Source organism: Rana temporaria, chromosome 2 (genome assembly GCF_905171775.1).
Source record: "Rana temporaria chromosome 2, aRanTem1.1, whole genome shotgun sequence".
NCBI lineage: Eukaryota > Metazoa > Chordata > Amphibia > Anura > Ranidae > Rana > Rana temporaria.
The window spans coordinates 222,304,401-222,320,356 of record NC_053490.1 but is presented as its reverse complement, the minus strand read 5'-3'; the positions used below and the strand labels follow the sequence as shown (position 1 = coordinate 222,320,356).

Sequence of the window (15,956 nt, the reverse complement as noted above, 5' to 3'; positions counted from 1 at the left end):
AAATTGTGGCTTGATACGACGACGGACCATCTTTTGAAAATGCTGGTTGCCAGGATGTTAGATACGTTTAGGAGTTACTAACCTGGAACAACATTAGGATCAAGACCTCTGACCTAACCTTTTTTGGTTAGTGACTCCAAAGTATGGGTATCTAAATCTTATAGTTTTGGATAGAGCAGAAAAACATTAGCACCAGGGGTCAAGTCCTGGGGAAAAAAGTGTGGGAACTCCCACCCAAGATCCACTCCCCCATCAAAAAAAAAAAAATGATACGCTCATATGCATAATTACTAAACCTCAAGTTCGTTCTAAATCCCGCGAGAACTCGCGGCAGACCTCCACAATGTCTCCTGGGAACAATGACAAAAGCTCCCAGGAGACATTGCGGCATCGAGGAAGTGATGGAATACCCACACACTACCCGATGAATCCATATACAGGAAGTGACGGAATACCCGCACACTACCCGATGAATCCATATACAGGAAGTGACGGAATACCCGCACACTACCCGATGAATCCATATACAGGAAGCGGCCATTAACATAAAGGATTACTAAGGTTCGCCCGCCCCTGACAGTGACTCGAGCTGGGCATCGCCGCTTAGTGAAGGATCGGCTCGGCTGCTCTAGTCCTGCAAAGGGAACTGAGTTCCTGCTGTGAAAAAAGTGCAGGAACTCCGTTCCCACGCGTTCCCGCAGGACTTGAGCCCTGATTAGCACCCCCGTCATTTTTGTTTTAGGCTATCTATACTTATTATTCTTCACTGGTGACCTACCAGGACTAAGCGGGATGGTAAGACTAACATTTTGACTTGTTTACCAGAAGAGGGATACTTGTTCAGATGACAAGGTTCTAAAGCTGGATACACACTATACAACTTTCTTTCTTTCTAGACTTTCCGTTAGATGTACCAAAACCATATAATATGAGGTCAAACCTCAGTTTAAATTTGTGTGTAATCAGGCAGGCCCTTATACTACATGGTTTTGGTAAATCTAAAGGAAGTCAAACTAAAGTTGAATAGCGTGTATCCCACTTTAAAGAGGATTCTCCTCACTTTAAAAAGATTTCTTGTCACTTCATCATGTGCGTCTAAAAACAGGAAGTGATGGGAAATATCCCTATTGAAAGTACCGTATATACTCGAGTATAAGCCGAGTTATTCAGCCCATTTTTTAGGCTGAAAAACTGCCCCTTGGCTTATATTCGAGTGAGCCATACCTTTCATTACTAAAACACGCTGTGTCTCCTGCTGTGTAATGCATTCTGTTCGCCCATCCATTGTAACAAAGCCCCTGCCTCCTCCTCGTCTGTGATAGGCGCCCCTGCCTCCTCTGTGATAGGCACCCCTGCCTCCTCTTCTGTGATTGGCAGAACACTGATACAGTTTCCCAGCATTGTATCAGTGTTCCTCTATCACGGACGGATGAGGAGGCGTGGCTTTGTTTCAATGGATGGCGGAACAGACTGCATTACACAGGAGACACACGCTGCTTTAGTAATGAAAGGTACGACTACAAATGGGCACAGTGAGACTGCAACAGGGCACAGGGAGACTGAAATTGGGCACAATTGGACTGCTAATGGGCACAGTGAGACTGCTAATGGGCACAGTGTGACTGCTAATGGGCACAGTGAGACTGCTAATGGGCACAGTGAGACTGCTAATGGGCACAGTGAGACTGCTAATGGGCACGGTGAGACTGCAGAGGGGGACTGTTTACCCAGCAGCTGCTGCATTTTCCCACCCTAGGCTTATACTCGAGTCAATATGTTTTCCCAGTTTTTTGTGGTAAAATTAGGTGCCTCGGCTTATATCCAGGTCAATTTATACTTGAGTATATACAATAAATAGAGGAGTTTTTATTCTACTCTGACTGTCTTATGAAGCTGCATGGCCCCTGAGCCGCTGTCTACGTTCCACAGAGAGTACAACAAGCATGTTTTACTACATATACAGACTGATTTTACTGTTGTGGGTTTAGTAACACAGGGTAGGACCCAGATTCCAGAGTATGTTCAGCACAATGGCAGGCACATCTAGAAAGTCACCATAACAGCAAAGAAACTGGAGATTTCAGAAGACATCTATGGAAGTGATCATGTTTCTCCCATGGAGACAAATTTGGTAGAAGCTAAGAGCCGGTTCACACAGGGGCGGCACGACTTCGGGGGCGACTCGGCCAGGCGACCTGAAGACGACTTCCAAGGCGACTTGCAAAATGACTTCTGTATAGAAGTCAATGAAAATCGCCCCGAGTCGCCCCCGAAGTCGTACAAGAACCTTTTTCTAAGTCGGAGCGACTTGCGTCGCTCCTATTAGAACGGTTTTATTCACTAGAATGGGACGCGACTTGTCAGGCGGCTGCGTCGCCTGACGAGTCGCCCCAGTGTGAACCGGGTCTTAAGCTCTTTGTTACACATTTATTCAGCCAAAGATATGACAAAAAGGATGCTTGGTCTTTAGATAAAACTGAGTTTTTTTGTGACACATTTAGAGGCATACATTTTTTTTTTACTGTAAGATCATTAAAGGGTTAAGGAAAAGTTAGAGGAGTGCTGCAACTCAGGCATGGGTCGGTGACCTGGGCTGTTAGGTGTCAGGTCTTATAGAGGGGACAGTGCAAGGTCCCCTGGCACTGTTAGCAGATCACAAGCTGACCATGCTCCCCAGGACCACTGTTCTAATTTTGTGGATCATAAGCGCAAGGGCAAAGTGAGAGACTGCTCACAAAAGTACTCACAATCTCACTGTGAAGCAGGTCATTGATAAGGAAGTAGGGAGCCCAGGTCCTATGAATCGTAGAATGGCTGCAGGTACAAAGGATATTGCAGCATCTGCACAAAACCACAGAGGGACTTGCCCAGGAGCAGAAAAGTGCAGAGGCTGCGGAAGACAAGCCCCTTGAGTACCAAATTTAAAATCTGGCACAGCCCCCATTATCACTACCGGACAGGTGACTGAAATGTGTCACATCTGGTTCCTAGTGAATTAACCCACTAGGAGAGAACCAAAAACCTGGCTGCACCAAGTAGGTTCCCTGTAAAAACAAAGGCCCTACTCACTGCAGCCGAGGTTCAGCAAAGGCCCTTCCTTCTCCTCAGGCACATCAGGTAAGAAAGAGCTGCACTGAAGTCCTGTTACTCTTACGGGTCCCATCCTCCACCTCTAAGCTGTGACTGGACAGTGAAGTGAGAAGCATTAACTGATGAGCCAATTTATCTGTCATTGCACTTTTCTCTGGTCTACATAATATTTGACTTGCAGCAAAACTGATTTGGTTCTTCTGTTTTTTTTTTTGGTGAGATACTCCTAATAGGAAAACATCTAAAAGGGATGAAGGCCCAGCCGCTTTCCTCATTAGTGCTCTGCAGTTGCACAGCTGACTAATAATTATGAAACCACTCCCATTAGACCCACAGAGGAACAAATCATGATTTCTTCAGAATAACAAAAAGGTAGGAATCTGCAACAAAGGTTGTTATAATCCTTGCAATGTACATAGATCACCTGGAGGGGAGTGGTTTTTCTCAACAAAAGTGGAGTTACGCTTTAAGCAAAGGGCAGGCCAGGTTTTAAATGAGGAGTTGTTGAAATCATTATTCAACCAATGAACATTTTTAAATCATTTTCCTGCCAACAGGTGGGTAGCTAACACACAATCAGTGCTTGGCAGGGTTTTATATTATTCTTTGCATTGTTATGTGCAGTAAACCATGGGCACCAATTGCTACTTAAAGAGGAGGTCCGGGAAAAAAATAAGAAATAAAAGACAGCAGCTACACATACTACAGCTGATGGCTTTTAATAAATGGACACTTACCTGTCCTGCAGTCCCTCGATATCGGCACCGAAGCTGATGTTTCCATCAGCTGTCAGGTGCTGCCGCCGCCATTGCGGGTAAGGGAGCCCGGCAGTGTAGCCTTTAGGTGACGACACAGAGATCCACGTCTTGTCAGGGAGAGATCGATGCTGTGTCCCTTGTACATAGGGACACAGATCGGTCACCTCCCCAGTCAGTCCCCTCCCCCTACAGTTAGAATCACTCACTAGGCTACGTATTTAACCCTTTCCTCAACCCTAGTGTTAACCCCTTCCCTGCCAGTCACATTTATACAGTTATCAGTGCATGTTTATAGCACTGTTCACTGTATAAATGTGAATGGCCCCAAAAATGTGTCAAAAGTGTCCGATGTGTCCGCTATAATGTTGCAGTCCCAATAAAAAAAAAATCTCAGATCGCCGCTATTCCTAGTAAAAAAAAAAATCATAATTATGTCCCATATTTTGTAGGCGCTATAACTTTTGCGCAAACCAGTCACTATACGGTTATTACGATTTTTTTTTTTTTACCAAAAATATGTAGAAGAATACGTATCGGTCTAAACTGAGAATTATTATTTTTTTTTAAATGGGATATTTATTATACAGTAGCAAAAAGTAAAAAATATTGTTTTTTTTCTTCAAAATTGACGCTCTTTTTTTTGTTTATAGCGCAAAAAATTTAAAACGCACAGGTGATCAAATACCACCAAAAGAAAGCTCTATTTGTGGGAAAAAAGGACGTCAATTTTGTTTGGGAGCCACGTTGCATGACCGCGCAATTGTCAGTTAAAGCGACGCAGTGCCGGAAGCTGAAATTTCGCCTGGGCAGGAAGGGGGTGTATGTGCACAGTAAGCAAATGGTTAATTCAGCCACTTTTGATAATGACATAGCACACAGTCAATGAGGTGACACCACTTTCTCTTTTACAATTATTACAGCAGTGTCCCTGTTTAAGCCTGCTGATTAGATAGAGAAGGAGCAGCAGCACATTAATGATGTAACCTCTGTGCCCTACCATCCTGTAGTCAAGTTCACAGTGCTAGACTGACCGCACCGGGCAATGTAAAAAAGCTTTGGATAGTCTGCCAGTTTTCCCCATTCACAGCCCGAATTCTACTGTGCAGGGGACTACATAAGGCCAAGGATAGATGTGAAGTATTCATACTATCTGCCTTTAACCAGTTAACAACCGCCCTATAGACGAAATACGTCTACAAGGCGGTTGCTTAACTCTGGGAGGACGTCCTCCCAGAATCGCGCTCCCGCGTGCCCTCTGGGGCGCACACACGGGATAGCGGCGGTTTACCACGTGATCGCTCTGTCCAATGACGGAGCGATCACTTGTAAACAAACCGGCGTCATGTGATGACGCTGGTTCCTCCCTCCCCTCTCTGTACCGAACGGTACAGTGTGAGAGGAGAGGGGAGAGCGTGGATGCAGCAGCAGCTGCTGTGGGCAGGATCTGTGACAAATGCAGTCACAGATCCAGCCATTCATTCTTCCCTGTGCAATACTCTGCAATACCCCCCATACTCTGCAATACCCCATAATACTCTGCAATACCCCACACTACTCTGAAATACCCCACACTACTCTGAAATACCCCACACTACTCTGAAATACCCCACACTACTCTGAAATACCCCACACTACTCTGAAATACCCCACACTACTCTGAAATACCCCACACTACTCTGAAATACCCCACACTACTCTGAAATACCCCACAATACCCTGCAACGTCGCCTATGGGGATTTTTAAGTAGCGAAGTTTGGCGCCATTCCACGAGCGTCTGCAATTTTGAAGGGTGAAATGTTGGGTATCTATGTACTCGGCGTAACTTCATCTGTCACATTTATGCAAAAGAATGAAGAAAAAATACTAAATTTGCTAAATTTTATAACAGAAACAAAAGAAAAATTCATTTTTTTTTTCAGAATTTTCAGTATTTTTTCTCTTATAGCGCAAAAAATAAAAAAACAACCGGTGATTAAATACCACCAAAAGAAAGCTCTATTTGTGTGAAAAAAGGACGAAAATTTCATTTGGGTACAATGTTGTATGACTGAGTAATTGTCATTCAAATTGTGAGAGCACCGAAAGCTGAAAATTGGTCTGGTTTTTAAGTGGGTTTACGTGCCCAGTGATCAAGTGGTTAAAAACACATTCAAGGATTATTTCTAAAAATAAATCCCCAGAATAAAGGGTGTTGTGTGTATGTACCTGAACTTCAGCTTTAATCTCAAAGCTCTCAACGCAATTATATGCATCTTATAAATCAATTAATGTAGCAGTAGCTCAGTAACCAAGCCTCATTTCAGATATCTGTTCCTGGGTAATAGAGTTTACTTTATCATCTCATTCAACTTCGTATCGAAATCTTTGTCCCAAAAGGATTATTTCTGCTCAGAAAATATTTTAGGTTAAGCTTAATTAGCAATAATCAGTCCTAACACTTTATAAAAGGTTTAGTAATTAATACACATGTTTCCCTTTCACTAATTACAAAGAACCTGTCTTTTATATCGGAAGTAAATTGCATGTGAAGGACAACTGGTAAACTTAATTATAGCTATAACCCAGTACCTTACTAGTGGAAGAACTTAATTATATCTATGCACAATGGAATGCAGGGCTTAATGATAACCTTTCATACCAGTACACTAGCTTATGGCACCCTCATGTGGTAACTGTGTTGTGTTTCAAGTTCTTAAATGTGAAAAGCTGCCAAAATAGCGAGAGGTACAGCTAATTTCAATGCCATATACCTGGAATTTAGAGTTAAAAAAAATCCAGCAAAAGAACATGTTGACGATGGATAAACACATAATGGTCTATTCGACCAAACACAGCACAACAAGCATGTGCAAAGTGAAATACAAGATTTTAGTTTACTGTACACAGATGAGTTAGGATACTTTTTTTTTTGGTTGCTAGAGATTGCCGCACTCTGCACGTCATCTCTTTGTCACCTTAATAAATAAGCTCAACAGTTAGTCAACACTGGGATCCAAATAAGATAATGAAAACTAACCTTATATACTTTGCTCCAATTAACATTACCATGCTACTGACTATATAAAAGCCCAAAGGAAGACTAGTGAAGATACTAGCTTCACCTGTAGACATCCAGAAGCAGGGGATTCCAAGTTAGACAGAAGGGGAGAAAATAGAAGAAAAATTGATCATTGGTGTTATGAATCAATTCAAATCAACAGCAGAAACAAATCACAGCCATTAGCAATTGATAGAATGATTGTGCTTTCATTGCATAAGCCAAAGAAGCAGTGCAGACAAACTGTATATACATAGGTAAAGACAGCCATGCAATGTCAGAAACAGATTACAATAGAAGCTGTAGAAAGAGCTCAAGGTGGGTCTGGTTTACAGTCTAGAGGCAAAGTATTTGTGGAAAGTAGGTAGGCATAATCTGCTATCACTAAAGTCTAGAGCTGGGATCTCCAAACTCCGTCCCTCCAGCTGTTGCGGAACCTCACGTCCCATGAGGCACTGTAAAAGTCTGACATTTACAGACATGACTAGGCACAATGGGAATTGTAGTTCCTGAACAACTGAAGGGCCATAGTTCGGAGACACCTGGTCTAGAGGATTCCAGTGATATTTCCACTTCTGGAGTTCTCTACCACCACACCGCTGAGTTTCATTACTCCTGCTGCATTCTGATGTACTATAATGGAATATGACATAAGCAGCAACCCCCCCCCCCCATAATGACTACATTGTATAGCACACCTGGCAGGGATAATGTTTCTGAAACCTCTAAAAGAAACTGGACTGCTGACTAAGACCCCTTTCACATTGGAGCGTTTTTACAGCGTTTTAGCATTAAAATAGCACTGTTAAAACGCTTATAAAACGTTCTCCATGCATCTCAATGGACCCTTTCACACTGAGGCGTTGCGCTGGCGGGGCGTTGAGTAAAGTCCTGCAAGCAGCATCTTTGGAGCAGCTTTTGGGCGCTGAAAAAAAACGCTCCAAAAACGCCCCTCTCCATTGAAATTAATTGAAAGCGCTGTAAAAACGCTTGAACAGCACCTGTAATCCGCTCTGAGCTGTAGAAAAGTCACATGATCTCCCAAAAATGTAAACATGCAAGCAAAAAAAAACAGCATCTACAACAGCAGGACTTAAATTGCCCATGCTTCAAAAACTCTGTTAAAACGCCCGCAGTGTTGTGTTTATTTTACCGCTAGCGCCCTAAAAAACGCGGTAATAGCGCTAAAGACATTTTAGGGCGTTTTTGCAGCGTCTCAGTGTGACAGGGTTTTTAATATAACAGTTTTGGATGGACTAAAGCCAGCCATAGACGATTCAAATCTTGGTCGGTTCAGCAGGGACTGGCCAAGAATGAAACCATCTATGGGAAGGCTGATTGTACCCAAGTGGAACCATCCATAGACTCGGGTACAACCAGCATGCTGGATTTTTACATTATTGCCAGTGATTATAGATGTTGGCAGGGACGTTCCCTTTGCCACCTCCCCCAGCAAGAGATCACAATAGCTCCGAAGGAGGGATTCCCCCATCAACACTGACTGTGCTGATCGGAGAATCTAGTGATTTTCTTACCTGCAACCCATTGTTGCAGGAAAGAAAATCACATCTATGGCTGGCTTAACTGGTTTTTATTGTTTCTCCACTAAACATTTTTTCTCTGGTTACCAGAGAGGCTGGTACAGCCAGTCCTTTGTATATGATTCACATAGGACAAAAGCCTCTTCCTTCTACTGGTTACTGATGAGAGGTCTCCATTGCCTATAAGCTGAAGCTGGCCATACAAGGTATAAAAAGATATGATGGAATTTTCCACACTGACAAATATATTGCCATTTCTGAATGATGTGCACAACCCAACCCAACTGAATGTCCTTGATCCCAGAATTGATCAAGCTTAGACTCCTCTGTAGTGTAAACTACAATTGAGACTGTATACATATGTATACATCAAAAAAGACATCTACTAGTGTGGTTATGGTGAGATCAGAACAGCATATGGCATATGCAGCAACATTTACTGCATAACCACCTGTAAAACCAAAACTGCACTTAGACGCAAGACAATGGAGCTATCTGCAACTCGATGGGAAACTAGTCATATTCTTGTAACTCAGTGAGGGTTATTTACGAAAGGCAAATCCACAAGTACAGTCAAGTACAGTCGCTGTAAATCTGAGGGGTAGATCTGAAATGAGGGGAAGCTCTGCTGATTTTATCATCCAATCATGTGCAAGCTAAAATGCTGTTTTTTTTTTCACTTCCATGTCCCCCTCGGATTTACAATGACTGCACTTTCAAGTGCACTTTGCACTTGTAGTGCAAAGTGGAGTTGTCTTTGGTAAATAACCCCCACTGCATATTCATGTGTGAAGCTGAACTGATTTATTTTTGTACAGTAAGAGTCTGTCATAAATAATGCAATATGACAGTCAATAGTAACAGACTAATTAATTGTAAATTACAGCAGTAATAGGCGGAAGAGTGCAGATAATAAATTGCAGAAACTGTATTTGGATGTGCATACACCAGAGCTCCAGTTCACTTGCACAAGATCAAATCATTCCCTTAAGAGAAAAGAAAGGCTTGATCCGATGAGTCAGCCAATATGCATCTGTTAAAAACAGCTTAAAACCGGACTGCTTAGCGGATCTGAGCTATCATTTCATTTTTTTTGTCTGTACAAACCTTTTGAAGCAATGTGCTGCACTATAGCAACAGTACTCTAGCTGCATTAGTACCGTCAGGAGGTACAAGGGCTTTAGAACTGCTTACTGTCCAATTGTTTTTATGTTTGATTTTAATATGCATCTGACATTCTTTTTATGTTCTTCTAAATTTTCTGTTGAAAGTAAAAGGCCAGCCAGTATTTAAGGGAAGTCATGTAATATAGAACTGCAATTTAGGTTTACTGGTCCTCGACATACTCTGATATTACACACAACCAACAGTAAGGGCTCATTTACACTTGCTTCGGCTTCAACATGCTTTTATGATGTGTTTTTGATGCTTCGGTGATGTTGAAGCTTGGCAGATGCCGTGTGTGTGTATGCATTATATATATATATATATATATATATATATATATATATACATACATACATACACACACACACACACACACACACACACATATACACACACACACACACACACACACACACACACACACACACACACTATATCTATTATATTGCTCAAAAAAATTAAACACTTTTGAATCAGAACTCCTGGGATATTGATCTGGTCAGTTAAGTAGCAGAGGGGGAGGGGTGTATACAGAGCAGGTTGTTAATCAGTTTCAGCTGCTTTGCTGTTAATTGAAATTAACAGGTGCACTAGATGGGCAACAATGAGACGACCTCCAAAACAGGAATGTTTTTTTCAGGTGGAGGTGTCTGACATTTTAATTTCCCTACTCATCTTTTCTGACTGCTATTCACTAGTTTTGCATTTGGCTAGGGTCAGTGTCACTACTGGTAGCACGAGGCTATACTTGGACCCTATAAAGGTTGCACAGGCAGTCCAAATCCTTCAGTATGGCACATCAATACGTGTCATTGCCAGAAGGTTTGCTGTGTCTCCCAGCACAGTCTCAAGAGCATGGAGAAGATTCCAGGAGACAGGCAGTTACTCTAGGAGAGCTGGACAGAGCCGTAGAAGGTCCTTAACCCATCAGCAGGACCTGTATCTGCTCCTTTGTGCAAGGAGGAACCAGGATGAGCACTGCCAGAGCCCTACAAAATGACCTCCAGCAGGCCACTGGTGTGAATGTCTCTGACCAAACAATCACAGAGCAGGTTCACCCTGAGCATATGTGACAGACGTGAAAGGGTCTGGAGAAGCTGCAGAGAACTTTATGCTGCCTGTAACATCGTTCAGCATGACCGTTTTGGTGTTGGGTCAGTGATGGTCTGGGGAGGCATATCCATGAAGGGACGCACAGACCTCTACAGGCTACACAATTGCACCATGACTGCCATTAGGTATCGGGATGAAATCCTTGGACTTATTGTCAGACCCTACGCTGGTGCAGTGGGTCCTGGGTTCCTCCTGGAGCACGACAATGCCCGGCCTGTGTGGCGAGAGCATGCAGCCAGTTCCTGGAGGATGAAGAAATTGATAGCATTGAATGGCCCCCATGCTCACCTGATCTAAATCCAAAAGAACACCTCTGGAACATTGGGCCAAATTCTCAAAAACTCTGTGTAACTTAAATTTCAGCAGTTAAGTTACACTGACTTAAAATTTCTACCTAAGTGCCTGATCGTCAAAGCACTTAGGTAGAAATTACACGCTGTGTAACTTAAGTGCCGCCGTCGTAAGGCGGTCCTCCTCTCCTGGGGGCGTTTAAAATTTAAATGAGGCGCGCTCCCGCGCCGGCCGTACTGCGCATGCGTGTGACGTCATTTTCCCGACGTGCAGCGCGCGAACGTAATTAACGCCGGTCGGCTTTGAGAATTTCGACGGGACACTAAAGTTGCGACGGGTGAAAAAAAAAGACGCGCCGGGAAAACAAATAATTATAAAAAAAAATGTCAGCGTCGCTCAGTATGCATTCCTGAGAGGGAGAACTCCATGCCAATTTTCAAAGAAAAAAACGGCATGGGTTCCCCCCCCAGGAGCATACCAGGCCCTTAGGTCTGGTATGGGTTGTAAGGAGACCCCCCCACGCCGAAAAATTGACGTAGGGGGTCCCCCTACAATCCATACCAGACCCGTATCCAAAGCACGCTACCCGGCCGGCCAGGAATGGGAGTGGGGACGAGCGAGCGTCCCCCCCCCTCCTGAGCCGTGCCAGGCCGCATGCCCTCAACATGGGGGGGTTGGGTGCTCTGGGGCAGGGGGGCGCACTGCGGGCCCCCCCATCCCAGAGCACCCTGTCCCCATGTCGATGAGGACAGGACCTCTTCCCGACAACCCTTGCCATTGGTTGTCGGGGTATGCGGGTGGAGGCTTATCGGAATCTGGGAGTCCCCTTTAATAAGGGGGCCCCCAGATACCGGCCCCCCACCCTAAGTGAATGGATATGGGGTACATCGTACCCCTATCCATTCACCTGGAGGCAAAAAGTAAAATGTAGTAAACACACAACACAAGGCTTTTTAAAATAATTTATTATTCTGCTCCGGATGCCACCCCTGTCTTCGTTATTAGCTCAATTACCAGGGGGGGCTTCTTCTTCCGCTCTCCGGGGGTCTTCTGCTCTCCGGGGGTCTTCTCCGCTCTCCGGGGGGGGCTTCTCCGGACTCCGGGGGGCTTCTTCCATCTTCTCCCCTCTTCCGCTGTTGACTCGGCGAACCCCGGTTCTTCTGCAGCTCTCCGGTGCCTTCTTCTTCAGCGCTGGCTGCCTGCTATGTTTGTGTGTTAGCTCGATTTCAAACAGGCAGCCAGCGCGGTCTTCTGTGGCGTCAGGGTCTTCTCTTCCTTTCTTCCGATGTTGCCTCGTCACCTGTTGTCGCTGTAATGATGGAAGCGCGCCTTGCATCCCATTTATATAGGCATCACCGTCCCATCATGCTCCGGTAGGTACCCACGTGGTGGGTGCACGTGGGTAGGCACCCACCACGTGGGTACCTGCCGGAGCATGATGGGACGGTGATGCCTATATAAATGTGATGCAAGGCGCGCTTCCATCATTGCAGCGACAAGAGGCGACGAGGCAACATCGGAAGAAAGGAAGAGAAGACCCCGACGCCACAGAAGACCGCGCTGGCTGCCTGTTTGAAATCGAGCTAACACACAAACATAGCAGGCAGCCAGCGCTGAAGAAGAAGGCACCGGAGAGCTGCAGAAGAACCGGGGTTCGCCGAGTCAACAGCGGAAGAGGGGAGAAGATGGAAGAAGCCCCCCGGAGTCCGGAGAAGCCCCCCCCGGAGAGTGGAAGAAGACCCCCGGAGAGCGGAAGACCCCCGGAGAGCGGAAGAAGAAGCCCCCCCTGGTAATTGAGCTAATAACGAAGACAGGGGGGGCATCCGGAGCAGAATAATAAAATATTTTAAAAAGCCTTGTGTTGTGTGTTTACTACATTTTACTTTTTGCCTCCAGGTGAATGGATAGGGGTACGATGTACCCCATATCCATTCACTTAGGGTGGGGGGCCGGTATCTGGGGGCCCCCTTATTAAAGGGGACTCCCAGATTCCGATAAGCCCCCGCCCGCATACCCCGACAACCAATGGCAAGGGTTGTCGGGAAGAGGTCCTGTCCTCATCGACATGGGGACAGGGTGCTCTGGGGTGGGGGGGCCCGCAGTGCGCCCCCCTGCCCCAGAGCACCCAACCCCCCCATGTTGAGGGCATGCGGCCTGGCACGGCTCAGGAGGGGGGGGGACGCTCGCTCGTCCCCACTCCCATTCCTGGCCGGCCGGGTAGAGTGCTTTGGATACGGGTCTGGTATGGATTGTAGGGGGACCCCCTACGTCAATTTTTCGGCGTGGGGGGGTCTCCTTACAACCCATACCAGACCTAAGGGCCTGGTATGCTCCTGGGGGGGAACCCATGCCGGTTTTGAATTTAAAAATTGCCGTGGAGTTCTCCCTCAGGAATGCATACCAAATGCCGTCGCTGGAATGGGCCTTTACAAGGTTTGGCTAACTTTCCACATTGTAAAACCAGCCCTAATTTTGCGCCGGCAAATTCGGAACTTAGGCAGAAATCAAAGTGCTGAAATGCTTTGAAAATCTGCTTAAGTCCTCATTTGCATACGCAAAGCTGGATTTCAATGAGAAATGCCCCCAGTGGCGGATGCGGTACTGCATCCTAAAATCTGACCGTGTAAGTGTCTTACACATGTCAGATTTTCTGCCTAACTTTGGAAAAAGCCTTTTGAGAATCGTTTCCAAAGTTAGGCACAGGGATACGCAGGCTGAACAGCAGTTAAGTCTGCGTATCTCTTTTGAGAATTTGGCCCATTATGTTTTGGTCCATCCGGTGCCACCAGGTTGCACCTCAGTGATGCTCTGGTCCAGATCTGGGAGGAAATACCCCAGGACACCATCCGTCATCTCATTAGAAGCATGCCCTGATGTTGTCAGGCATGCATACAAGCACTTGGGGGCCATACAAACTACGGAGGACCATTTTGAGTTGTTGCAATGAAATTTCAGCAAAATGGACTAGCTTGCTGCATAATTTTTTCACTTTGATTTTGGGAGTGTCTTTGAATTCAGCCCTCTGTAGGTGGATAATTTTCATTTCCATCAAATGATGTGCCATTCTTTCATTCCTAACACATTACCCAGTCCAAATCAGTATAGATATCCAGTATGAGATTTTTGCCCTTTGAGATCTGATATGTTTTCAAAGTGTTCCTTTAATTTTTTTGAGGTGTGTGTGTGTGTGTATATATATATATATATATATATATATATATATATATATATATATATATATATATATATATATATATATATATATATATATATATATATATATATATATATATATATATATATATATATATATACATATATATATACACACACACACACATACATACATATATACACACACACACAGTTGTGATCAAAAGTTTGCATACTCTGGCAGAAATTGTGACATTTGGGCATTTATATTGCAAAAATTACTAAATCAGGCCAAAAAACTGCCTTTTATTCAAGGGTAGTGATCACATGAAGCCATTTATTATCACAACGTTTTTTGGCTTCTTTTAATATCATAATGACAACAGAAATCACCCAAATGGCCCTGATCAAAAGTTTACAAAGTTTGTTGCCCAGGGGACTTACGGCCGGGGAGCTGCCATAGACTGCCATGTTAAACGGTCATTTCTCTGGTAACTTTGGGGACCCGGTACTGGCCGGCCGGTGGTCTCCTGGACCCCAAACTTGGCACACATGTAGCCCCAGTTCTCCTCTACAAGTGTATGGGCACAATGAGGCATGGACATGGACACAACGAGGCACAGTGAGGCATGCAGATGGACACCCTAGGTTTAGACTCGAGTTAATACGATTTCCCAGTGTTTTGTGGTAAAATTAGGTGCCTTGGCTTATACTCGAGTATATGCGGTACATAAAGATGCAGTCTCCAAATTGGCCTGAATTTTTCAAAAAAAGTTCAAAACACTGTTAGGGCTAGTTTACACTTGCTTCAAAACAAGGCTTCGGGCACGCTTTGTTAAAGCTCTCTGAATGCCAGTCAAAGCCCATGTCACTAAATAAAATAGTTTGCTTACAGTCCTATTTACACCTTGCTTTTGCTTCAAAAATTATACCCCATGTCGCTTTAGTGGTGCTTCAAAGAGTCTTAAAATCCTCCATAGAAGTCTATGATAAAACTCGCTTGAAGCCCCACTGAAACATCATCAAAGCAGCACCAAAGCATCAAAAACACATCAAATAAGCGCGTTGAAGCGGTAGGCGCTTTAATGTGTGTTGAACCCGAAGCAAGTGTAAATGAGCCTTCAGCAGAAACCAAAAAAAAGGGGGGGGGGGGGAGACACGGAAGGTAGCCTTTCTGGTAAATCAGCTGGGGCTGTGGCAGCCAAGGATGATGTCACTACCGGCCCTGCCCATGTGGGGACCCATGGGCTTGGTAAGCAGATGGAATGCAAACACTGACTTGGAATGTTGCTATGACAACGCATTTCATGTGCTTATGCTTTTTCAAGTCATGTCACCAGGACACCATCTTCCATGTCTCCACCTGCGGCTCTATCTGCAAGCCCGTTTTCAGAAGCCAGGACCCTATCACAGTGGAATCTATCCTTACACTCCTCCAGCATCGGAGTCTCGTTTTCAGGCTAGATGTTTCTTCCACTGGCCAAGGATTTCTAAAATACCATCTCCACTTGGCGTTTAGCACATGTAAGCACTACTAACCGTTCCTATAACAATTTTGGGGCTTGCTTTTTTACCCAAGGTCTTTCTCCCCTTTTTTTTTTTTGCCAACAGTGTTTTGGTCTGTTTTAGGCCAATTCAGGCCAATTTGGAAACTGCATTTTTATGTATTGAATTTTTATGGCACTTAATACATTTCCGGTGTTCAGTTTTATCAATATGGATTAGTCTCATATTTGTATGGATCATTTCAAGCCACAGATATTGATACAATGAAAGTCATAAGCGCTTACATTAGAGATCCAAAT

General features: G+C 44.5%; 1 protein-coding gene across 4 annotated transcripts in view; it reads right to left on the bottom strand.

Moving 5' to 3' along the window:
- Window positions 1-15,956, bottom strand: part of GK (glycerol kinase) — a 133,963-nt gene that overhangs the window by 32,157 nt on the left and 85,850 nt on the right. For 2 of the 4 annotated variants that reach the window (XM_040336489.1, XM_040336490.1), the window contains one exon: window positions 6,866-6,950. The exons of the other annotated variants lie outside the window; for them this stretch is intronic. In XM_040336489.1, coding sequence (XP_040192423.1) covers window positions 6,866-6,950 — 85 coding nt within the window. The remainder of the gene's footprint in view (window positions 1-6,865; window positions 6,951-15,956) is intronic. 4 annotated transcript variants of the gene reach the window in all.